The sequence below is a fragment of the Tasmannia lanceolata genome, unplaced genomic scaffold, assembly GCF_043159265.1.
Source record: "Tasmannia lanceolata isolate RefF3 unplaced genomic scaffold, GAP_Taslan_0.1 ptg000012l, whole genome shotgun sequence".
NCBI classification, from domain to species: domain Eukaryota; kingdom Viridiplantae; phylum Streptophyta; class Magnoliopsida; order Canellales; family Winteraceae; genus Tasmannia; species Tasmannia lanceolata.
The window spans coordinates 27,687,560-27,715,204 of record NW_027518689.1 but is presented as its reverse complement, the minus strand read 5'-3'; the positions used below and the strand labels follow the sequence as shown (position 1 = coordinate 27,715,204).

The window sequence follows — 27,645 nt, the reverse complement described above, 5'->3', positions numbered from 1 at the left end:
AGAAACAATGGTATGCTTTCCAAAAAATTATAAAACTAATTTGAATATAAAAAAAAGAACCGACACAACAGAGAGATGCCCAAAGGCATCCTTACCATCTTCGCTTGCTTCGATATCAGGTTCCCCGCTCGAGTGCTCCCTCCCTTTTCTTAGTGGTTGGGGAATAGTATATGCAGGCGGCAAACGCCTCCGGAGTTCCTCAATGATGGGAATTACATTATCCTCTAGGGGATCTCGAAGGAATACCTAATCCAAAAAAATGTAAATCAATAAAATTGGAAACAGTAGGTAGAAGAATCTTAATTTTAGATTAACAATAGCAGAAGAATCTTAATTATAGATTAATTTTACATAATCCTTTAGTTGCATTCAATCTTAATTTATTTTTTTGTTTTCTTTTCTATATTATTTTTTCCAATTTTGACAATCAGAAATAACAATACCAGAAGAATCAGTAATATCTCCCCAAAATAGCTTCCCTTTGCTCATCTAAGCAACTTTAAACAATTTACTACTGCAATCGAAGTTTAGTTCTAAAAAAATAATGGGAGGCTTGCTCCAGACAATATTTTCTTTTTGCAGCACTGAACATTTCTAACTGACTCCAATCTAATCATGAATATATCATTAATGAGGATTCCATGTAAACAGTATAATATATACATTCTTTCTGATACTTCAACAATGATGGATACGATCAGCCCCATCAGGCTGTTATGGGTACCAAAGAAAACTCTAAAAGTCTTTTCCCAAGATTGTAGAAGGAAAGAGAATTTTTTCAAAGACAACCTATTCCTATTGACCGTACACCTGCACTAATTCACTAAGTCACTAGGATAGGAAAAAATTGATCAGACCCATATAAACATTGAATACGATAAAATAGAGAGCCAAACCTGATGGGACTGCAAACAATGAATAAAAAAAGGTGAAGGCTTCCCAACCAGGTAATCATATAGAATTTACAAGAAGTCATCTGGCTTATTTCGGTAACTCAAGTCAGTTCCGAGTTAGGAGTTTGCCATTAATTACTAGTAATAAAAGCACTATCATCACAGGTGAATCCCAAGAAGACAAATCGGGAGAGGACTGAAACGAAAGTCTTAAAAAATCAGAATAAAATGATTTCTCACAGAAACGACCAGTTAGTATCAAATTCCCAAATCATGTAATCTTCACTACTGTTGAGAAATGGATTGGAAGAGAAGGAGTAGAAGAAGAGTGAGGGAGAAGAGATTCTCCACAAAAGGGAGCTCACATGTAATATGATGTATATATAGAGCCCAAAGTAGGGTTACATGTGTAAAGACAACAATACCCTCAACACTATACGTAATGACCAAAATACTCTTCAACATGCTCCCTGAAGATGGAGTGTATATACTATAGAACTCCAGCTTGTTACAAAAAAAAAACTAGAACAAACAACTATAATACCCATACAAAAAAATAAATAAATCTCATACACACGGTCAGCTTGGTACAACACTCCCCCTCAAGCTGGTGTGGTGAATACATGGTGAAAAAACATAATAAAAAAAGATAACGGCCACCATGAGTACAACGGCGAGATCAACGGCCACAAAAAATAACAACTACCCCTGAATCAGCACAACTGCCAGAGCGATCGCCACAGAGTCTCCCCCTGAATCAAAGTACGGTTAGCAAATCTGCATACGAAGAACTATCGAACGGAGGCACCTCGGCGGGGAAACAACAACGATCCATCGAACAAAAACACCAAAGGTGTGCACACGAACAACAACAGCACCACGAGTAGAGATCAGGCGACAAGGTGGATTGCAACACAAACCACAACAACCACAATGAATGCGTAAAACTACGCAATGCAATTACACATGTGTAGAACTATCAACAAGGTGGATTGCAACGCAAACCACTACAACAACAACAAGGGTGTAACACTACGCAAAGCAACTACACACTCATGTTGAAGCACCAACAGCAGGACTCGCAAAGTGAGTCCACCAACAACCAACCACAATCAACCAACCAACAATCCAACCACAAAACGAACTAACGAACAACGAACTAAGCAACAGACAAACCAACCAACCAACAAACTAACAACGTTAAGAAGCAACTAATAATGCGAATAAGAAACCAACCAACCAACCAACCAACCAATGAACCAACGAGGGAAACCTCACAACACTTCAACAAGGAGGATGATAATAGCCCAACCCGAAGACAACAAAAGAACGAAAAGAATATACACAAGGGGATCTTTTTGGGATGGATTCACAAATGGTATTTACAAAAAAAAGGTGGGATTTAGGAACTCACAAGAAGGGAAGGTTTAGGGATCAGGGATTTAGAGTGCAGGTTGAGCTAGGGCTAGGGATTTAGGGTTTAGGTAAGGGTGAGTTAGGGTTTAGGGTAAGGCTTCCACGAATTTCGGGTTTAAGGTTCTCAGATTTAGGGTTTGGAAAAGACAGAGAACCAACGGTTGGGGTGAAAATAGGGGTGGTGGCCGAAGGTGGAGGTGGTGGCCGAAGTTGGAGGTAGTGACTGAAGATGGTGGAGGTGTCACCGGTGGTGGAGGTCACCGCTGGAGATGGAGATGGTGATGAGGGACTCTTCCTTTCTTTCCACCCTTTAGGATCTTAGCTCTAATACCATGTTGAGAAATGGATTAGGAATAGAAGAAGAAGAAGAATAGTGAGGGAGAAGATGGTGAGATTCTCCACTAAGGGGAGCTCACATGTAATATGATGTATATATAGTGTTAGATTGGTTGTAAAACCACAAGTCAAATTACTACACGTAGCGGAAAATTAAACCGTGTAGAACAAAATTTTTGCTCCAACTCGGGATTCCTAGGGACTAATTGATTTTATAGAGATTTAATAAACATAAATATAAATACCTTATTTTGTTGATGAGAAGAAAAATGTCTGCGTGATCTACTCCTCGAAAATTCTCCAACGATCTAATCGATTCGAAATCGCAAGTTAAACCGATGGATTCCTTTCGTTGCACAAAGGATCTTGTAAACAACTCTTTGTTTACTTTACAATATGATCTAAATCAGATTATAATATGAGAATATATATTTAGATTAATGGAGCTTGGTTGGATGTTTGTTTTCTTGTTAGAAAAGACAAAACTAGTTGATGGAATTGAAGAAGAAGAAAAGAAAGATTTGGGGTGTCTCTACCAATTTTCAGCACATGGAATTATGGAAGAGCTATTGCAAACGCCATTCCTTTGTCCTGTATTTATAGAGTTCTCAATTTTCATATTCACAATCTAAAGTTTCTAGCGAAATCCCAAAAGTAATGGAAACTAGCCACAATTGGAAGCTCCAATTTGGAAAGAAGCTAGTTTGCTTTTTCAAAATAGAAACCAAAACCAAACATTGTGAGAATGTTTTTAGAAATTCTTGGACTTTTAGAAATTCCTAAATAGAGTTTTTCCAAGTAAAAACATGGGTTGCTTTATTGGATAAAAACAATCCCTAAAATATCTCCTACAGTCTTTCATTTTTCTACATTCCCGCTATAATGCTGTAGGTCAAATTTTGACCTCATTTTTGGACAAGTAAATGACCAAATTTAGAAAAAATCATATACTACAAAGTTGTATTTCTTTCAAAGTTCTTCAAAACAAGTACTTACACATTAATTTTGGTAAAGAAATGAGTAAGTTGACTGTTTTAGTAAAACTAGTCTATAAGCTAAACTTATAATTGTTTATTTAATTTATATTAATTAAATAAACATATTTTCTCTCATCCAATGGGATAAAAGCTCTATCCATATTTTTTTATAATTCCTAAAATAACCTGTATGGTTAATACTTAACCATTTTGGTATTCCCAATGTATCCCATAGTGCAAATACACTATATAAATTGTGTATATCTTTTCAATGCATCCAATGCCACGAAACTAGTTCGTCTATGTAACCAAATAAATGCGAAACGTCTATCTAATAGATTATAATAGGTCAATCGAGTAGTGAGTGGGATCGTAGCAGGGATTTAACAGTAAATCCTGCAGAACCCATAAATGGGCCGTACTACAATTATTGCTCTGTAGCCAATGCTACAATCGCATTGAGTCAGTGGCCTCCGTCGAGACGTAACTCTGAAGATAACCATCAAATCATCATACCCCTAATCACATCAAATGTGCAAGTCCTTTCTCCAAGTCCACATGAACCGAGTTGAGTCCTACTGGGGGTGGCATCAACTACCCCCTGGGCTCACTCATGGTATACCTTTCAGTCAAATAGTGTTGGCCCACAAAATGTATTTGCTAAAATCATTTCAAAACTTATTTTGTGAAATCCTTTTGATATACACTTTATCAAATCCACCTGGCCAGGTATTTTTTTAGGCCTACTGCTCTGACCAAAACTGTAGATGTTATCCTATAAAATGGGTGGAGAATTCCATGTCGGGTATCACTATTGACCTTGAAGGTTTGCCCAACACTCCAGTACTACTCTCTGGTGACTCCAAGAGAATCACGGTTAGATAGATAAAAAATGAGAGACTTGCCAACAGACCAATATGACCCTTCAGGTCAAAGGACATGTAAAGGGTCATGTCTGGTAGAATAGGTCAACTATCTCCTATCCACAAGCTATTATAATGTGATCCTGTTCAGTACGTAATCTCATTGTCGTACCCATTCTATCTTGCTTAGGGTCCACTACTGAAGTGATGAGATAAGTCACTCCACATCTCGTGCATGTAAACAAGAGAGATGCTAGTTGTATACAGGAGAAGGTGTCCAATCCTCAACCCCAACTAGGAACTACTAACCAAAGAAATCAATCCAAATCAATCAATTTAAATCAATCAATCGATCAAAAGCGTGAGAGTATCAATCTTTTCACAAGAATTTTACTCCGCGAGCAAATTTCCATCGCTTGTTACTGCGTGAGGGTTCCGCATAACAAAGCTTTCCCTTTTGATTAGTGTGTGAGAGTTCCGCCTAATTAAATTCCACCTTTTGTTACTATGAGAGGATCCAAGCCCGTTTCATACGGCATCTAAGCCCGTCTCATACGACATCTAAGCCCGTCTCATATGGCATCTAAGCCCGTCTCATACGGCATCCAAGCCCGTCTCATACGGCATCTAACCCCGTCTCATACGGCATCTAAGCCCGTCTCATACGGCACCTAAGCCCGTCCCATACGGCACCTAAGCCCGTCCCATACGGCATCCAAGCCCGTCTCATACGGCATCCAAGCCCGTCTCATACGGCATCTAAGCCCGTCTCATACGGCATCTAAGCTCGTCTCATACGGCATCCAAGCCCGCTCTCATACGGCATCCAAGCCCGCTCTCGCACGGCATCCGCCATCCCGAGGCATTCTTTCCAAAGTCTCCTGAGACTTTCCTTCCAAAGTCCCCTGCGGCATCCTTTCCAAAGTCCCCTGAGGCATCCACTCTGAGTAAGACCCTTGAGGCATCTGACCCCTTTTAGAATTCAACCTTCGCAAAATCATTTTCGTTAATTCTTTCCTTCTTTAAACCAATTTCCGGGGCATGTCAAAACGCGTTGTCCTTTTGGCTTTGACATTCGTGTGACGAGCACCCTCTGCCAAAGAGGGGCATCTGTAGACACCCCATTTTGACCAGACCCTAATTCCCAAAATCGAAAAAAAATCCTGAAATCGAGTAAAGTTCCTAAACCCTTGGATCTCAAAAACAATTCCCTGATGTCCTAAAGCCGCACTTCAACTTTAAAAATTGAAGAGCCGAACCTAAAATGCAAAAGACCCTGACAAATCTTCATTTGCAGATTATTGTCGAAATCTTTGTGAGCCCAAATGATTCCCCGAAATTTACAAAATTTACAAAATATCCCGGAGCTTTGGTACAGCCCCGCTCCCTAAATTTCAGAGTTCCGAGGCTTAATTGCGCGACCTGTGAATGCTTGTTGTTTCTGAGTGCGTCTCTGCAAGTTTTCAAAGAAAATGGACAAAGAAGTTGAGAAAAGACAAGCTGAGATTGTGCGAATATCGAGACATAATGGTGCTAGTTAGGCAAGACAAGAGGGCTTAAAATATGGTAGTGCTGATACCATTTCAAAAGATAAAAGGGAGTAGGGGCAAAAATGCCATTTCCCCTCTAAAAGAAGATCGAAAACTAGGGTTTCCGAGGGGAGGGTTTTTTTTAAGAAAAAAAGCAGCAGAGAGAGGGAGAGGAAAAAAGGGATTTGCAGCCACCTCATCTTCTCCTCCTTCTACCACCGCCTCCAACCACCACCCCCAAACCCTCTTCCTCTTCCACTCTTCTCCAACCGCCACCTCCAAAACCGCACCACCCAATCACCACCATCCCTCAAAACCCATCTCCACCGCACCAGCCACCATCCTCAACCCCAAACCTGAAACCCAAAACCCATACCTACCACCATCCTCCACCTCCATCTCCACCCCAACACCACCCTTCGAAAATCCTCCACCATCCTCCACCTTCACCTTCCTCAACCCCCAAAGCCGAAACCCACTTTCTGCACCTCCAAAAACCGAAACCCACCACCACCATCCTCCACCTCCATCTCCACCCCAACACCACCCTTCGAAAATCCTCTTCCATCCTCCACCTCCACCTTCCTCAACCCCCAAAGCCGAAACCCATTTTCTGCACCTCCAAAAACCGAAACCCACCACCACCAAACCGAAACCCATGTCCACACTTCGAAAACCCTCTTCCACCCTCATCTTCTCCGACCCCCACCTCCAAAACCGAAACCCATTTCTACCCCAAACCCACCTCGAAAACCCATAGCCACCACCACCGGCCTCCCTCAAACCCTCTTTTTCTTTCTTTAAAAAAGAAAAAGAAAAAGAAAATAGAGCAATAGAGAGAGAGAGAGAGAGAGAGAGAGAGAGAGAGAGAGAGAGAGAGAGAGAGAGAGAGCTAAGAGAGAGAGGGGTTTTGGCAGGTTCCCCCATTCCCTCCTTTGCCTACTACATCTCCTTCAAAACCCATTAATTTTAGCCATTTTTCAAAGCCCATCCATCTTCTTTTTCTACCTCCATCATCCACTACATCTCAGCCATCACCATTATTCAAACCCATTTCAACTAATCATTCCCTTGATCTCAAACCTCTCATCAAATTCGAGATCTACGGCCCTCTATCTACCGTTCTTGCTCCAAAATCCCATTGACCTCCCTACTACCTCATTGGATCCGATCAAGATTCCGATCAAACTTCGTCTTCCCCGGCAAGTTTTCACTACTGCTATCCGAAAGAAGAGGAGGGAAGCAAAAATTACAATCATTATCCGCTTACCTCGGGTAATCCCCTTTCTTCTCCTTTTAATTTGTTATTTGTAATGTGGGTTGAGATAATTGTCGGGTTATGAATCTACTTTTACCTTGATTTGGACCTAGTATACCCTTATGGGTGACTTTTTCATCTTGATTAAAGTAGGATTTCTAATGGGGTTTCGGGATTCCTCCTTCTTTAGGACCTTCACTTATGGGGTTCAGAGGTTCTACCTTCCTCTTCGGGTTGATTCTCCTCACGTTCTTAGGGATCCTACTCGAGCTTCGGGATTCCCTCGATTTCGGGAACGCTTTGTCGGGTTTAGGCGATGACGGACGGCAACCTCTTGAGCCAAAACCCCCTTTCGATCAAAAGGGATAAAAATACATAAAAATCAAATAACAAAAAATCCAAAAAACATCAAAAAACGCTCAAAGCGTATTTCGAAACACCGTTCGAACTACGTTGGCTTGATCCCTTTTCACAGGGTACGTAGGCAGCTTGGGATTTTCGTCCCAAGTTCAGTCAAACTTTTCAATAAAATCATTTAAACCCTTAAAAAAAATCATTTCAACATCTGAAAATATCTTTCAAGCTTTTCCCAAAAATACAAAAACCAAAACGGGCAAGGATGGTGATTACCAGGTCACTCGGAGCCTTCCTTTCATTTCATTTCCGATTTTGATCGCGGTTTTTTGGTTTTATCGGTTTTCCGACGTTTTATCGAGTTTTGGGACGGGCGACGACGTTGCGTGGCCCCTTCGCAGGGATTGTCCTCGCTGAGCCCAACGATAGGCTATGACGATCGTGAGACTTGTCCGATCTTTAGCGGATTAGGATCGCTGAGCTTGATTCATTAGAATCGCTCCCTGAGCCTATCATATGTTCCCTTTTCTTTTCCCTGGCATTCTTGGTCCTCATGTACCGTTGATTTTCTGATTCATTTCTTTCCCTGTATCTTTTAGCTCATTGTGTGTTTATCCTTGACTTCTTACGTGCTACTGTTAGCTTGCTTACTTTCCTAGCATGAGATTGATTATTATTTTCTTAGCATTATCTCTTACATAGGCTCGCATGCTAGTGTGTTTATTCTATTGCTTTGGTAGTTTACTGCTGTGCTTATCTGTCCTCTCACCTGCTTAGTTGTAGCATTTATTCATCTTATTTTGATTATCTGCTTAGCTGTAGCTGTGCGTGCGGATGTTACTGCTTTCCTAGATGTGATGGGTTAGGATTAGATGCGATGAGTTAGGATTTGGATGTTTATTTTCTTTTGCCCATCCTCGGGTTATGCATGCTTAGATAGAAATTTTCTCGGGGATGCTCGTTCCCATTTCACATGATTTTAGCCCAAAACTCTTCAAAATTAATTAAAAATGGTATAAGAGACCATGTGCTTGCACTTGGGCGAATTGGGGGCGCTTAACACCTTCCCCATTCGTCATCAGGCACAGACTTTTGTATCTCTAGTTATCCGTTGCAACAGAGTATTTCATGGGATCCAGGGCCTACTTCCTTGGATGGCGACTCTTCTTTGTTATAGGTATATCTTGGTTCCGGGCTAGTCCTTGAATCGAGAGGTATCTCATTTATATCGCCACCCATGCTTTGAGTGGCACCATTTCGAGAGTTTCTTGGTAGAGCTCTCCTTCACATTGTGGAGATCTTAGAGGACCGGCGGGGGATATCGTGTCCCTCGCCCCACCGTCCTCGGGATCGGGGTCCACACCGTCTAACCTGACTGAAAGAGATCTCCCACCATTAGAGACCATGCAGACCAGAAAGGCAGTAGAAGAACTAGCATGTTCGATCACCGCCATGGCCGATCAAGATGAGTTTCTTGTTCTCTAATCTTTTCTTTGTTTTCTAGTAATTTGCATTGTTAGATTCTTTTCTTTCTATTACATCTATTTTTATTGATGTGATTATGGCATATTTGACTGAATTCCATGATCATAGGTTTTACAGTTGGTATCAGAGCCACCCATGAAAATCTAGGATCATTAGTATGTTGGAGAAATTTTGTTAAAAAATCTATCATTAGGAATTTCTGTTAATATTAATTAATATAGATCTAATTTACCAAAATGATAAAAGTAAATTAATCAAGAAAGGTTAAAAATAGCTTGTTTTAATGGATCGAGGCACGTTAGAAATGACGCTCTCTTTATAGTGAAAACGCTCCCATCTGCATTGGGATCACCGGTGTTTGGCTCCCAAGATTCAACCATCCTTCAAGATCTCTTCCGTGCAGGGAATTGATCATACGAACTCGTCAATTGCCCGTATCGCAAAAATAATAAAGTATAACATGATAAAATATGAAACCAAAATTAACATGAGGGGGTTTTTCCATAGAAAACTGGTTGGTCTTTTTGAGAAGAGAGATGCGTAAAAGAAAAAGATGTTTCCTTTTTAAGAGATAGAGAGGGTTGAGAGAGCCATTGGAGAAACTAAAGAAGAGAGACGTTTCATACGTTATGCACCTAAAATCTCTCCTAGTCCCTAAATATCTTTTAACTTCCCTAATAAATAAGAAAAGATAAAATAGAATAGATTTATTAATTTTAAATCATCAAAAAAATTTAACAATCCCCCACATGATTTAAAATTTAAAATAAACAGGCATTCGACTTTACTGTGCATTGGGTGCATGTGTCTTCCGGACTTGAACCTACACTTAGTGTTAGTAAGTTTCCATCTGAAGGAGCCATAGTGAACTAAGTCTTGAACTAGGTCCTTGAGTTCAAACTTCATCTTACCACACACAGTACGGGCAATTACTTGAGTTCTAGTCGGTTTGGCCCTTTACGGTCATGAGCCCTATCTTATTTTATGAGTGTCTTTAGGGAGTAGCCCAGCTTCCCACAGCAGCGACCTCACTACCACACTCACAGGGTGCTCTGTGACCTACACCCTGCAAACCCTGTCTTGGACTGATTAAGAGATATACTCAACCTAATACCGTCACAGTCAAAAGCACTGTCACCATAGGAATGAGACTAGGGAATACCCTTAAAAAAAATTAGCTCTCCTACAGCCACCCTACAACTTCGTTTTTACCCATTGACCCTCCTTCATGGGATCTCCAATCACAGAGGTTGGGTGTCCACTGTGTTAACAACCATATGGGCTCAGTCTCATTCCCCTTGATGATATATCACTAGCATTTGAGCTAGTCTTTTATAATCATATTGCTTCCAGACCTTATAAGGTCTAAAGCCAATACTCTTTGGAAGAGTAATCAATAGTGTCTAAAACACTCTTTCACATTATGCTTGCGACATAATATCTAGTCTTTAGAACGGCAAAGAACATCAAGCCAAATGCTTTAATTAATCATTTGCGAGTAGGTTTCAATCTTGTAATAACTTTAAATAACTCCACTTGTATAAGTGATAACCCCCACATTTGAGCAATTAGTGGACATGATAATAAATGGGAGCTGATATTTCCGCTCCACTTATAGACTATTCCACTCCAACTTGGAGTGGATTGGTTTAAAAGTGGAGTGGAAATATCCAAAGCATAGGGGAGTTGATATTTCCACTCCCCTTTTAGACCAATCCACTCCAAGTTGGAGTGGATTGGTCTAAAAGGGGAGCGGAAATATCAATTCCCTAATAAAATCCTGTTTGTGCTAATATGTACCCCCACAACTTGCGAAGTAGCAAGTATTTCTTTACTCACAAAAATCTACATATTATATTGTCCCAAGAGATTTATTATCACAATATCATGTGTTATAAATTTCATGGGAAAATAATTAAATGCAACCCAAACAAGTAATATGATCTTTAGGGGGAACAATATCGAAATACACAAGTTCTAATATGAGAGCATAGATGTTGAGTGTCAATATGAACACAGTAAAAGAAATAAAAAAAAAAAAACTAAGAATATAACCAATGTAGGGATTTTCGAGTTTTCTACTCTAGCTTTTATTTATGTGTTTTTTTTAGAAGATAAAATTGTCAATTGGTGACACAAAAATGACAAAATAGTGGATAGGTGACACCCTTTTGAAAGCTTGTAAACGGAGGTCAAAACACCTTTTACGTATTGGCTTTTTACCTAAATACCCTTAAAGAAGAAAAAACTCATCGTTTTAACTTCTCTTCGTTTTTAACTGTTTGGAAGCTTTTTTTCACTTTTTCTCTCTCCTTTTTCATTTTTAACCACCTCCAACCCATCTTCTCCGGCGTGAGGTGGTGGCCGGCGTGAAGATCAACCCATTTTCTCCGGTGTGGGGCGGTTTCTTATGCTAATCCGAACCTCTTTTCTTCATAGTGGACCGTATTCTGGCGAGGTCGTCATTTTTTCTGGCGTCTTCCCCATCGTCTCAGGTATGGTAGGGTATCATGTTTCGTGTTTTTTTTTACTTTTATTTTCCTTCTATTAAGTTACTTTTGTGGTTTAGGGTTTTATTTTCACTATTGGGAAGCCTTTACACATATAGGGTTTCATTTTTTATTTTTTTCCTAGTAAGTTGGCTTTGATGAGAAACTGTTGACATCTACTGTTTCATTTTCACTATGGAGAACCCTCTTTTGATAATTTCCCATTTTCAGTGTTGAGAGATTATCTCCCTTTTGAGATTGATAATCCCCCACTTCCATTGTTGATAACCCCCTTTTTATTATTGACAACCCCCCTTTGAAATTGATAATTTCGCTTTTCCAGTGTTGAGAACCCCCTCTATGTAGTTCATAATCCCCCACATTTCCAGTGTTGAGAACCCCTTGTTGAGGTTGATAATCCTCCATTTTCAGTGTTGAAAACCCCATCTAGGTAGTTGATAAACCACATATTTACAGTGTTGAGAAGCCCCTCTAGGTAGTTATGATAACTCCCATGTAAAGTGTTTTGTTTGAACCCCCCATTCAATGTTGTGAAGAGTGTGATAGGGAAACCTTTTAATGTTCATTTTAAGTTACAAGTTTTGATGATCATGGTAAAAACTATGTTTTTAAATGGAGATTGGTAGAAACTATGGGAGGGGAACTTGTATGCATTTTTTTAAATGGCAGGAGAACTTATTTGTGAATGAGGCAACTTGTTTGTGAATGGCAGGGGAACTTGTTTGTGAATGGCTGGGGAACTTGTAAAATTTAAACTGGTTTTATGGTGTATGTTTGTGTTTGTGTTTGTGTTCCAATTTGAACAGGGGAACTTGTTTCTGAATGGGTGGAGAACTTGTAAATTTAAACTGGTTTTATGAAAGTGTGTTTGTGTTTGTGTTTCAATTTGAACAGGGGAACTTGTTTGTGAATGTTGAAAAACTTGTAAATTTAAACAGGTTTTATGGTGTCTGTTTGTGTTTGTGTTTCAATTTGAACAGAGGAACTTGTTCCTGAATGGGTGGATAACTTGTAAATTTAAACAGGTTTTAGACAAGTGTGTTTGTGTTTGTGTTTCAAGTTAAACAGGGGAACTTGTTTCTTAATGGCTAGGGAACTTGTAAATTAAAACAGGTTATGATGTGTGTTTGTGTTTGAAGTTGAACAGGAAACTTGTTTGTAAATGGTTCAGGAACTTGTAAATTTATATGGTTGGTGGCCCATTTTTTGGGTTGATAACCCACTTTATCTACCTGATAAAATGGTTGGTGACCCATTTATTAGGTTGATAACCCACTTTACAATGTCAATCACCCAAAAAATTGGAAGGTTGGTAAGCCTAATTTCCAATTCCAGTAACTTTATCTACGCAGGTAATTTGTTGGTAACCCACTTTTTAGGTTGATAACCCACTTTGCATTGTCAGTCACCCCATAAGGTGGGAGGTTGATAAGATGGTTGCCAAATTCCAGTAGCTTTATCAACACTGAAAATTGGTTGATAACCCATTTTATTAGTCGATGACCCACTTCCGAATGTTGGTAACCTTATTTTGAGGTAGTCGATAACCCTGAATCCCTCATTCCAGTAGCTTTAATACCCACTGAATGTGTTGATAACCCACAAAATTTGGATTCGATAACCCGGTTTGTAAATTCTAGTACTTTTATCAACACATGGATTGGGTTGATGACCCAATTTGTGTGTCGGTAACCCACTACCGAATGTTGGTTCCAGTGGCTTTATCAACCCAGGTATGAGTTCGTAACCCAACTTGTGCGTTGGTAACCCATTTTCGAATATTGGTAACCCTGTTTTCAAGGAGTAGATAACCTGGATTTTGAATTCCAGTAGCTTTATCAACCTTGTGAATGGGTTGATAATCCCCCTTCTCTTGTGTTGAGAACCCCTGTTGAGGTTGATAATCCTCATTGTCCAGTGTTGAGAACCCCCTGTTGAGGTTGATAATCCCCCTTCTCCAGTGTTGAAAACCCCCTCAAGGGAGGTTGATAATCCCCATTTCCTGTGTTGAGAACCCCCCTGGAGGTTGATAATCCCCTACTCCAGTGTTAAAACTCCCTATTGAGGTTGATAATCCCCCTTCTCTAGTGTTGAAAACCCCCTCAGGTAGTTTATAATACCCATTTCCAGTGTTGTGAATCCCGGTTGAGGTTGATAATTAATATTTGTAATGTTGAGAACTCCCTGTTGAGGTTGATAATCCCCCTTCTCCAGTGTTGAAAACCCCCTCAAGGGAGGTTGATAATCCCCATTTTCAGATTGTTGCCAATCCTCTTTTGGATCATTGTTCATATAGTAATTTTTAGTATGGTTTCTACACTTGATAATCAAATATTTGAGTTGCGAACCCCATTTTAAGAAACATGAACTTACATTACAATTAATTATGTTCTTCTTTTGTGACAGTGATAATATATATAGTTGGATTGGGAGAAGGCAAAGTCTACAATGAAGACGCGTGTAAGTGTAGTCTTTTTTGTTCTCGTTTTAGATTGTTAGTCAATAGAATGCTCTTTTATTCTCTAATTGTGTTAATAGGCAAATGAGAGGCGGAGTCGAAAGTCTAATAGGAAGCCCACAAATAGCATATCTATATAGCATATCTATATCCAAAAAAATTGATTATTAGTCAATAGATGTAGGAGAGTGACAACTAAATAGAGAACAAATAGCATATCTATATCCAAAAAAATTGTTTATGTATTGATGTTCCAATTACAACCATTCTTTACAAAATAACAAAAAAGAAGTCATCACAATATCTGAGAACATTCAAAAAATTCAATTACACCCTTACACAAAGAAGGGAGCTTGGCAAGGTACGCCCGACCTACAGAGTATGGGTGCAGAAGGCCCAATAGCAGTTTGGTCAACTTGTTGTCTTACCACGGGTGGTTCTTTGCAACTGCTTCTATTGTGGCCAACTTGTCGACATCGGGTGCATTTGTAATGTAATCCACCTTTCAATTCGCGAGCAGTTCTTCTCGTATGCGGCCTTTCCGGTGGTCACTTTGCAATCGGCGGTAATATTGTCATCAAGGATTCGGAATTTAATTCCCATTGGGTCCTGTCTAGTGTCGGGTGCAAAACTTCAGCGTACGTATCCCGATATCATCTGGGCAAGCAAATAAGCGTAAACATGTCTGAGCAACCCAAGCTGCTGTGACAAGAGGGTGATCATTGCCCCTTAATTTAGTTCTACACGTATGGTCGGGGACAAACGACTTCACTAACACACAGGTCATATGATTAGTACCCGTTATACGCCATTTGCAACCCTCTACCTTGCATCGAACGGCATACTTCTTCGGTGTTGACTTTGACCTCACGAACATAAACCTCTGCCGAATAGCGTACTCTTTGACAACCTTTTTGAAGTGTTGCATATTAGAAAATATTGCATCAACCGTTAACTGCTCAAACTGAAGATTATTAGTATCTACATCATGGGCTCCAACAAACATCCCATCTGCTTTCATTGGCCGACTACTGTCAGTCGGAACCGGTTGAGATCCCTCTCTGATAGGAGAACCCCCTCTGATAGGAGAATCCACACTGAAAGGCTGAGCGCATGGACTAACACCGATATTTTCATAATCGTCATCATCATCCTCCTCCTCCTCCTCATCCTCCTCATCATCATCATCACTACCATCGTCATTATCATCATCATTTCTTTCTTCTTCTAAATCTAAACCCCTCACACAGAAACCGTCTTAAAAAACATTACTGAAGTCCACTTCAAGATCTCCCACATTTTGGAAGTCATCGATACCTCCACTAACATGGTTGCCATACAAATCACTTGCCAATGTTTCATTTAAGTCAATTTCAGACCTGCATAGTTCGGCAATATATAATCAAGTTGGATCCATATGAATTATAAATTGAAATATGGAAGTATTCAAACATTGCCAAAGAACTACAATACCTTATGACAGGTTCTGCTGGAGCACCTCTTATCTCTTCACTTACATCTTCACTTACATATCTCCCATCAAATTCACTTTCGTAGTCTTTTTGCAAGTCCACTTCAAAACGATGACGTTTTTGGGACGGAATCGAAGTAGAAGGAATGCTACGATTAAGAGAGGGTCTCCTAGTGCAGAGTTTGTTTGGGGGAAGCATTGAGGAATTCAATGAATTAATACATTTGTCATTTATGCTCTTAGTTATGTATATCATCACAGAATTGAACATGTATCTGTCAAACATCCTTAACATTGTTTGGAGGACATCATCATCATCGACGTCGATTAAAGTGACTATATATGGATCCACAACATATCGACATTTTATCGATAGTAAAACCTGCCTTTCTATAACACCAATTCTTCTTCGGATTGCAGCTTCAAATTCGTCGAAATTGATTCCGCGGCTGACAGATAACAATGTCTTCTTCCCTCCAACGTATTCCCAAGAAACATCATCCTTCAAATCTCCATCATAGTGTAAAAGAAGAGAAACCATTGTTTCAGACATTTTTATAAAATTCTAAATAGGGGTTCTAAACAGAGTTGTTGCTAAAAGGGGATCTTCATATCTTCTTCAGGGGTATTCAAGTGTACACAATGGGTTACCAAGTTCATAAGTGGGGTTATGGACTCTAAAGGAGGTTTTACTACCTCAATGGGGGTTTGAAGGTCAGTCCACAAGGTGTTCTAAGAGATTATCAGCTACCTAATGGGGGATTCAAGTCCGTACGGAGGCTTCTGTAAAGGGTAATCAAGTTGCAAATTAGGGGTTTTCAACTCTCTACACAAGGGGGTTTTCTAGTTTCTAAAGGGATTACCATGTACATAGAAGGGGAGTTACCAACAATGTACAAGGGCTTTTCAACACTCTCCAAGGGGGTTACCAAGCCTCTCCGAGGTGTATCAAGTGTCAAAACAAATTTATCAGGTAAATATATGGGACTTACCAACAGCAAATAAGGGATTATCAAGTGCAAAAAATTGTGATTCATGTACAAAAGGGTTTACATAAACCATCTATATTCGGGTCATCAAACACTAATACCAACTTTATTAGTAGGGTACCAACTCTATAAGAACAGTTTCAGAGATAATAGAAGCACAAGCCCTAACTCACCATTTTAAAAGGGTTATAAGATAGGGTTATCAATCACAGTAAAGATAGGGTTATCACACACAATACAGACAGGGTTATTATCACACACTAAAGACAGGGTTCAAACGCATTAATGGAAGCACTAATCCTAAGAGAATAGATAACCTACTAACCTTCACTTACACTTCGTGGGTTTCAGGCGTTAATGGAGAAATTTGCAAGAGGTTGGCGGTAAGTTTGGGTAGGTGAAAAGTAAGAGAGAGAAAAATCTACTATAACATGTTCTTTTTGGCATGAGGGGTATCTGGGTAAAAGGCCATGTCAGAAAAAGGTGTTTCGACCTCCGTTCACAACTTTTCAAAAGGGTGTCACCCATCCACTATTTTTGCATTTTTCTGTCACCAATTGACAATTTTCCCTTTTTAGAACTTAGGTCTCGGTTTCCATTATGTTTTGAGTTTACCAGTTCCGGTTTTGATACAAAGGACAATCCTAGCAAGTCCTTTACTTTTAAAAAATAAAAAATAAGTAATTTCAAATGAGGCCACCACCAATCAAGTGCCAATAATACTAGCTTAGACTGCCGGCATTGCAGGGCGATGGCCTTAGCATGTCATCACCATTGTGTCCCATATGTACCATCTACATGTGGTTGGATATATTGATTTTATGGACCCCACTTTGATAGGTTGATCCTAGCCCTTCATTCATCAGCCCTACTTTAGGGTTCAACCGAGTAAATCTCTAGCATTTATCTTTGTAGTTTTTTATCTTTATTCTAATCAATTAGTTCTTACATAAGTTAGAATCAGAATTCAGAACACTTAAAAAGAGGTCTACAAAATTGAGAGAAGATTCAAGTTTTCATGTATGAGCCAACAGGGTTTATATATATAATCCTCTATTGGGAGCAGTGTGATGGTAGAGAAGGGTTTGGCTTCAATAGCATGGCTAATGATGTTGCGTGCGGGAACCAATAGTCCAAAGCAGCAAGAATAAAAGATAAAAAACCTATCAGGTGCCAATACCAAAAAGCAGAAAAAGTCTTATCCTTTTTAAGGATAAAAACAGCATGCCAAATGTTTCGGGATTTCTCACTAGTTTCCCATATTTACATGAACATTCTGGTGGTTCCCTAATTCACACAAGAAAGATGATGCAGTGAAACAAGTAAAAATTTGAATGACCAAAATGCCCTTATGACCACTAGTGTGGAAGAATGTAATGCAAAAGAACCTTCTACACATCGAAGTCCCAGCTCAAATCCTTAGGAAACAAGCAAAATCAACAATATTCAAAATCAGAAATTATACAAGGAAATCCTTCCAACTTCAAACTTTTCCAAAAATCCCAAATTAGCAATCTCTGAGAAGAACCTCGGAATAGATTTTGGAGGACTTGTATAATTTCCCAAAATGCTAATCCAGCCCACCAAAACCCCATATTTAACACTACCAAAACCCAACTTCACAACGTGGAATTCTCACCACTAAACTACAGCCGCCTTGGTGCCCTTTTCACTTCAACGGGACAACACAGGACAGCACTAGTCGATTTCTATGGTATAAGGGTCTGTTACTCTTAGAATGGAATTGTAGGGAAAACAAACATAAGGGATCTTCATTGACTAAAATCAAAGAATTCAAATCGACTCCAATACATCCATAAGAAACTAAAGATTTTCCAAGATCACAGACAGATTTAATCAAATTTAACCGTAAAAAAAAACAGATAAAAGGTGTTTCCCGTTGGCCCTAGTCTTCTCCTTTTGCTCTCTCAGGAAACTTGACAAATTTCCTTTAACTTGTTTTGTTTTTTACATAATAATATTAACAGAAATTTCAGAAAGGGCTTTGACTCTAAAATTGTTAGAGAAATTTTGTTAAAAAATCTATCATTAGGAATTTCTGTTAATATTAATTAATATAGATCTAATCTACCAAAATAATAAAAGTAAATTAAACAAGAAAGATTAGAAATAACCTGTTTTAATGGATCGAGGCACGTCAGAAATGACGCTCTCTTTAGAGTCAAAACGCCCCCGTCTGCACTGGGTTCGCCGGCGTTTGGCTCCAAAGATTCAACCATCCTTCAAGATCTCTTCCGTGCAGGGAATTGATCCTACGAACTCGTCATTCACCCGTATCACAAAAACAATAAAGTGTAACATGATAAAATATGAAACCAAAATTAATATGAGGGGGTTTTTCCATAGAAAATTGGTTGGTCAATTTGAGAAGAGAGATGCGTAGAAGAAAGGGACGTTTCCTAGGGGGTTGAGAGAGCCGTTGGAAAAACTACCTAATATCTTTTAACTTCCCTAATAAATAGGAAAAGATAAAATAGAATAGACTTATCAATTTTAAATCATAAAAAAAATCTAACATATTATAATTTAAAAGAAGGTTAACATGCCCACAGAGAAATTGATGAATAAATAACAGGAGTCATATGCATCTTTATTTTCAGTGTACCCATGGCGCCCGATGAACGATTCTGTGTTTACAGTGAGGTTTTTAACTAGGTTTGGGGTGTTTCTTAGGGCATGTTCGTGATCTTTGTTTTCTATTTCGATAGTGACGATCTTTTGTCTTTAGAGATGCTATCTTCTTTGTGGATTTTGTTTGCTTTTTTTCTATTGGTTGTGGGGTGAAGTGGATTTTGTTTGCTTTTTTCTATTGGTTGTGGGGTGAAATCCGAAAGGAAGGATTCAAGATTCGGGGTCGGAGTCTGCAATGGCCAATTTGGGCATTGCATTGCAAGGCCTACTCGGCAAGCTTGGCTTCTCGACTCATCTTGAACGTCTTGACCTATACCCATGACCTATAACTTCTGTAATATTACAGAATGAATGCTGGTTTCGATTTCTAGGTATCGAGAAATTTCATAAAATTAGCAGGCTTTGCAATAAGGAACTACATGACCTCGTGATTGAGTTTATTGGGGCCGGCCTTGTTTGGGTCATTTCGGCCACCAAAGGCTACGGTGATTTTTCCGTTAAGGATAGACCACACGCATGCTTTATGATACTTCTACCACATCTCCAAATTAAAGCAAAAATGATTTGAAAGTTATTTCTAGCGTTATCATGTTCTAACAAACCTTTGAGTGATTTTCGATAACAGCACCCCTATGTTTCACCGTGAAACTATTGCTCCCATGATATCATTTAATATTTGCTCCAGACGATGAATAAGGAATTTTTACGAGAAAAAACACCCTTTCATTTGATATTCACACCTTGATCGCATTAAAAAAAAAACACACTTTTATACTCGGACGATATTTTGATAATGCTTGTACACCTACTGTTTTAATCTAAACATCTCAGCCTTGCTATAATACTGACACCCAGAAAGTGTTAATGGCTCCAGAGATTGAATCACAGCCATTAACACTTTGCATTCCACATGGGACACATGCATGTGATCAGTACTGTTGATATTGTGGTCGTCACTTGCGCAAACACATTACAACATCCTTGATGGAAGTGAATGCAAAGCTAATGGTCTAGAGTTTAGGACCTACCTTGTGCTGGCTGCTCTAAAGGAACCCAAGAAATAACAGACATCACCCACTTATGTGTGTCGTTTAGAGGCTCCCAAGAGACTTCGTTGGTGCCTTAGATACCCAACAAATAGAGGGACCCATTCTACATCTGCAGGTTTAAATGGTTGAACAGTAGAGGAACCCAATACATGTCTCTTGAGAAAGAGAATCATTGGGAGTTTAAATCCGTGCAATTGATTAAACTATGATAGTTTTGGTGACTTTTATTAATATTGACACCCATCTTAAGGTTGCGTAAACTAATACTTAATACTCCTTGTTTTGGGCACTCAACCAAAACATAGAGGATTTTCAAAATTAATAGAACCTGCAATTTTGATAACAACACTTGTTATTCCTTTAATTAGGAAGTCTGTTAACTAAGCATCTATTTTCATATTGGCACCCTCTTATTTTATTTATGCATACGTAGACACTCATAATAAAATATTTTCATATTGGCACCCTCTTATTTTCTTATTCCAAAATATGAAGACTCTTCTTGTTCGTTACCTTAGCTAGGATATCCTAGGAGATTTTTTAGTTACCCATCTAGATATGCTAGATTGGGGAGTTTTGTTAATTCGTTAGTGAAGAGAGTTCTAGTACAACTTGTTTTCTTTTCTTGTAAAAAAAAGCACTGTATGAGATGGGAATGGATGGATTGTTATTTTTTTTTACGTTAATGAAAAAATACAACAAGGAAGAGGGGATGAATTCCTATTCCATATATCTCTTGTGTATTTGTTTATTTTCTTCCTTTAAAATTTAGAACAAGTGAAATCAAAATCCAATTTTGGATCAAGTGGTATCAGAGTAGGTTCCGCCATCGTCCCGGGACAGCAAAACAATGGTGAAAGCCCGCGCTTCGTGACAACAACCACGTGACGAAGAAGGTCTAGTACCCGTATCCGTTGAGCAAAGAGATACGGTGGAAGATCATGGAGTAGATCAAAGACTTTCACAGATCGAGAGCCAGATGGCGACCATGATGTCAATGATGTCGCCACTGATGTCTGCCAAAGAGGCATCAACCTCGCAGCCGAATCCTGAACTCGCCACCCATGGGAAAGTGGTCGAGGTCGAGAATGACCGAGAGGAGAAAAAAGGAGATCTGGTGTCGCAGACATCCCACTCACAAGAGAAAATCCAAGTTCAACCCTTCAAGGTGGAGGCAAGGATCGACATGCCAGTGTACGATGGCAAAGTTGACGCGGAGATATTGGACGATTGGATCGACAGGCTTGAGACATATTTCTCAATCTACCAGTACATAGACATGCAGAAGGTAAATTTCTCCAGACTAAAAATGACCAATCACCCCCTCACATGGTGGAATTCCTATGCGAGAAGTAAGAGATTAGCAAACGTGACCTGTAGCAGTTCCAGACACTGATTCGGAAGCAGCTCCACCCCCTCGGATATGAGAAAGACCGATGGGTACGATGGCAATACCTACGGCAACAATTCGAGCAAACAATGCAGGAGTACAACACTGAGTTTCACAAATAGGCCATAATGCTTGGGATCTCCCTAGAGGAGCGAGAAACCTTTATGAAATACTTAGGTGCACTACATGAGTACATCCGAGAAGAGTTAAATCTCTTCCACATTGCCGATATTGAGGAAGTAAGCATCAAAGCCATGGTGATTGACAAACGAGATCGGAGGCACAAGAAAAAAGATGACCGGATAAGAGAAAAATCCAAGTCCGATCCAAAACCGAGCAAGTACACTAACACGGTTCATAAAGCTTGGTGTGATCATTGCAAATGGCCAAGGCACACAAGCTAGGAGTGTTTGATATTACACCCCAAGCTACGACCGACGATATCACGAAACACAAACACAGAGGATGAATCTAAGGCTACTTTGCATGCCGAGGAACTCCAGGAGATGACAACCGTAGATGAGAAGCTAACACTCATGACCAAATCTGATGGAGCACCTTCAGTTCAAGACGAACATGAGGAGCTTTTTCATGTCCGGATCCAAGTCAAACAGAACTTGGTTGGTGCGATCATCGATCCAGGAAGCCAGAAGAATTTAATCTCCGAAGGACTAGTTGCCAAGATGGGATTGATGACCACTCCACATCCATGGCTGTATCCACTTGGATGGATCCAAAAAGACGTGGAAAGAAAGATCACATGTCAATGTACGTTCAAGTTCGCCATTACCGACAAGTACGTTGACAAAGTTACCTGCGAGCTAGTACCGTTAGATGTCTGCCAAGTAATTCTTGGTAGTCTGTATCTATGGGATCGTGATGCTATCTTCTATCGTAAAGAGGGAAAGTATTGCCTCGTCAAGGATGGGAAAGATTACATCATCAAGGTGAATCAACCAATAGAAGGTGCCAAATCATCCATCTCCACCACTCAAGCCAAATGATTGGTGAATGCTAGCGGCAAATTTGTGATGCTCATAACAGGGCCAAAGTCTAGTAGTTTGCAAATGAGGGATGCAACAATGACCCGGCCCATTCAACCGAAAAGATGTCATAAGTAGAAGAAGCGGAGACGTACCTCGAAGGCTCGTCAGGCGAGACTAGACAAATCTCATGAGCGAGCCGTGATAAAACCGAAGGTGGGTCAAGTTGAGTACCATTCGATTGGAAAAGGTGGACCCAAGTTGAGCCAATCAGAGTGGATGTGTAAAGGCGGGAGGCCAATAGCCTTCCCCCATTTCAAATATTAATTTTGCAGGAGCAAAATCCTCCAAAAAGGGGGAGCCATGATCCAGGTGGATCATGGTCAAAAGTGGGCCCAATTGGAGGCGCCACACGTAGCGGCAAAAGCATGAGAACGGCATGATATGGATGGGCAACAGATTTGGTGATGAAATGGCAAGTGATAAGCTTCACAAGTTGGAAACTACCTAAGCCAATGACACTTGAAGAGAGTCCACGTTGGGATGAGGAGATTTTTCTCTATCCTAGAATTTAGTTAGGTAATGTATTAGGAATAAGCAAGTTGTTAGATAGGATAGCTATCAAGAAGAGTTATTTTAGGAGTTTAGTTTTCCTTCTTTTAAAAAGTCAATGTAATGGAGGAGAGTTGGGCTGGATATGGCAGAAACTTTAAATTCGTGAGTGGCTTTAGATCCTTCATGATTATTCTTAGTTTTTCTTCTGCTATAATATTTGTTGATATTTGGAGAGTGGGTTCGAATAGTAAACCACAATCCATTGCAAGCCATAGTCGAGGGTTAATCAAAGCCCGTTGTTGCCGATAAAAAAAATCTCAACTTATATCCAAAATCTAAATTTGGATCACATAATGATAAAGGTACCTAGACAGTTTGTTTGTATAATTTACATGCATATAGGCATGCACATTTATAGTTTTTGATATTGACACTCTTGCATGTTTTATAATATATGTAAGGTTCGGTTAATTAAGGTGTGGTTTTGCCCATATTACCCTTGATATTATGCTTTAATTGATTTTGAGAAATTGATTAAAAGTAATTTGAAATTATAAAATTATCTAATTTTAATAATTATGATAAAGTGCTCAAGATAAGTTTAGTGATTATTATTTTTGCCCAGAGGTGATTTATTAATCATGATGATTAGTCTATGAGCATTTTAGTAATTATGAAAATTGATCAGCGGAAATGTTGTAATTATTTAGTATAAAGGCAATACAATAATTACAACGAATTGTTATCAAATTTGTCCTGTGATTACTTATCAAAGATAGTTAGGTAATTTTGAAGAATTACCAATGATATTTAGGGAATATTGCTTAATTAGATTTGTTGTTGCTAAAACGAACCTTCTATGGATTATAGGATGTGAATATCAATACTTACACTTTAGATGATGAATCGTCATTGACAAAGTGAAAGCACTGATACGCTAATCCTATTCACGACCTGGAAAGAGTTGGAGTGGGTGGTTAACCACCAAAGTGGTCCATTGATGGAGACTGAAGAACTTTTTTGAATCATGTTAGGAAATTGCATTTTGGATTATAGCAGGTAGTGGTTGGCCCAAAGGAAAGCCCTACTTGGCTCAATTCAAGACAGCACATGCAATCAAAGGAAGTCTAACGGACTAGAAGATCTCTGCAGCCCAAAGGTGTTGACATTTCGAAAGCTGTTATGATTTTCGACGGTTGGCATTGTGATAAAGTTCTGGATAGGGCCGTTGCACGTTGGGTGCAGTAAGGACTTCCAGTGATATGATTCTAGACTGGACTGTTGCACATTGAGATCTTATCCCAAAGGAAGGATCGCAAGGCTGCATGAAGGACTTCTAGTGAATTCTTAAAAGAATTTGATCCGGTTCTGTAGAAAGATATAATAACTTAGAAAACCTCTTTAGTGATTGGATTTTTGGAGGTTGCTCTAATTTCATTAACTGGCATTGGGGTATGTTTTGGAGAGGACCATTGCATATTGTATTTTTATCCCAAAGGAAAGATTACAAAGGTGTGGTTAGGACTCCCAATAGACCTTGCCAGTAAAATTTGATTCAAGGTAAACTTTATAATATTTTATTGAGAGTGGATGAGCCTATTAAGATTACTTTGTATAGCTCTCACAATCTGAAATCCAAATGTGGAAGTAAATGAGAGTAGATAGAATATGTTATTTGATCATATATATGAGGCCATCAGGAAAAGGTATTTACAATCTAATAAAGTAAATTAGCTCTTAAATTAATTTTCCAACTAAATTAGCTCTTAAATGCCATTGGACAAAGCTTTTTGATAAATCAGAGAGGGAGCACTATATCCTGTAGAATATGAAATATAATGATATCTCCTTAAATTGATCATGATTCAACGTTATAGACGTTTTTATGCTCATCAAAGTAAAGGTTATATATCTGAGTTATTAAAAAAAAAATGAACTAATTTTTATGGATGGAGACATCAGTGGGAGCATATAGTGATTGATGCTCCTTTAGAATAATCATAGTATTGATTGTTTGTTATATAGCCTGTAAGTTATAGAGCTCAATTTTACGATTTAAAATAGCCATCAAGATATTGGATTTTGGATTTAGATCCTGTAATCACCCCGTTGATAGATGGGTATATATACCTTAAGATTAGTGGGAGTTTATTGATTTCCTTTTGGCCTATTGTGATGAATTTATAAGAACTTGATAAGGGCTTGATTCCACTGTAGAGCCATGGATAGCTCAAGGTTAATTAGAGCATGGCCGGTTTGATTTAATTAAAAAATAAAATTATGATATCAGTTAAGGAATATGTGTTATCATTGGGTAATTGTGGAAATATTTATGGAATAAAAGCCTTAAGTTTTACACTTAAGCATGATGGTAATAGTCACATAAGGGGTTCAGGTAAGAAGCAAAAGAGCCTTAAGTTTTACACTTAAGCATGACAGTAATAGTCACATAAGGGCTTCTTGTAAGAAGCAAAAGAGCCTTAAGTTTTACACTTAAGCATGACGGTTATTAGTCACAAAAGGGCTTCAGGTGAGAAGCATAAAGGTTGACCAATATTGGATTTAGCGTAGAAGGATCACATGAAGGTACGTTATTTCCATACTACACGTTCCATGTTTGTTGGCGATCATTTGTGAACGAGATTTCTGATAATTGTGATCATACTTGGTCGTCTGTTTGATGGAGTATTGACCTCTATGGTTCGTTATTAGAATCTTGTTAGACAGGATCCTGTTTGTGAGATGTTATCACATTAATCTTATTTGGCCAAAAGGTTTTCCAGTCTAGATATGTATCAAGGTTAGTCTTATGCTTCAATGCTTGCCCAAGTGGGAGAATGTAAGATCTTATGTGGGCAATCATTGATATTAGATCTACGGTCTAGATTGAAGAATTAGATTAAGTGTGAAATTACTGGAGTTATCCGTTTCCACAGTGATCAGTGAATGGTATAAGGGTAATCAGTGCATCTCATCTCTATTGAGACATGGATGATCAGTGTAGCCCTAGATTCAATTGTATCCATTGGTTAAAAAAGATTAAGCCAACTAGAGTTCTATCGTGAGCGTGACTCTAGGAGGTCTTGATCTATATATAAAGGGGTTGGTCTCTACTGCAGTCTAACCTGACCAAAAGATATCTCTCCCCATCAGAGATCAGGCAGACCAGAAAGGCAGTCGAAGAATTGGCCTGTTTGATCACCGCCATGGCCGATCGAGATGAGTTTCCTGTTCTCTAATCTTTTCTTTGTATTCTAGTAATTTGCATGGTTAGATTCTTTTCTTTCTATTACATCTATTTTTATTGATGTGATTATGGCATATTTGATTGAACTCCATGATCATAGGTTTTACAGCTTTATCCCAAACATACTTAATTACATCACTCCAAATCACTTCAATTTTGATATCTTGAATAAACATTACATCTAGTTTGACATATCTTATCAAATCTCTAATACCCTTTTGCAGACAAGGCCATTTAAACATCTAACATTCCAAGACAGACTTTGGGGTCTTTCTTCTTACCAGGAAAACACTATAGTCCATCCACACTAAAATAGGGTTTCTCTGGTTTTGTGAAATCTTCTAGGATGTTAATTGGTAAAAGTATTGGAGTTGGTTGAATGTATTTAACGAAATAGCCCAATCCCTTCGAGAACGAGAGCCTCTCGTTCCGTGCACGCACAGACATAGATTCGGTCCAGATTCCTTTCCCAAGCCGCCAGGGCAGGGATACCGCTACTGAAAGACGGAAAGGAAAGATTGAGAAGCGGTCCAATGCATTGCCATTATGTTTGCCAGGTCTTTTCACTGGTAGGGCATGGAGTCGACCTCTCCAATATAGGAAGGAGGTAAACCGCTTCGAGCAGGTAGCTAACCAAGAAGACAAATTGGCAAATTCTATACTATAATTAAGTTTTTCTGATATAGTAGAATATAAATTCCCATTGATGTGGAGGTCTACCTGATGGATGTGGCCTTCCAAAGTGTGTATTGAAGAAGATTGTTTGTTGGTTATTTATCGGCTAAATGAAAAACCGTGTCCTACTTGCTGGTTTTTGTTCCTTGTCAAGATTTTTGAATGTTTGCTCCACCTCCCACATAAAGGGAGGGTTGATAGCAAAACGGGATCCTGTTCTGTCAAAAAACGTTGGTCCTTCATCGTGACATGTGGGCAGGACAAAACTCTTTAACCGACTGTGGAGCACATCCCCACAAATGCCAAAACTCTTTAGCTGACCGTTTCTCAAGTCTGGGGGCGAATTGTACGTGGTGTTACTTGGGAGTTGGGACCATATACACCCAATATTTAGGTGCTTTCGGTTTCAAAAATCTATAGCTTAGGAACACTTTCCTCGTTTAAATATCTGTCAAACGGTATTACAATTCCCAAAAAGCCCTCATAAGCCAATTAAAAGGAAAAGACAAGCTGAATTTGTGTAATTATTAAAACATGGTAGTGCAAATATCAGTA

General features: G+C 39.1%; 1 protein-coding gene across 2 annotated transcripts in view; it reads right to left on the bottom strand.

Moving 5' to 3' along the window:
* The window catches only part of LOC143887153 (magnesium transporter MRS2-I-like), a 57,907-nt gene that overhangs the window by 29,605 nt on the left and 657 nt on the right, over positions 1–27,645 (bottom strand). For both annotated transcript variants that reach the window (XR_013254085.1, XM_077391256.1), the window contains exon 3: positions 96–246. Coding sequence is in view for 1 of the 2 variants with exons in the window: in XM_077391256.1 (XP_077247371.1) it covers positions 96–246 (151 nt within the window). In the remaining variant the exon portion in view is untranslated. The remainder of the gene's footprint in view (positions 1–95; positions 247–27,645) is intronic.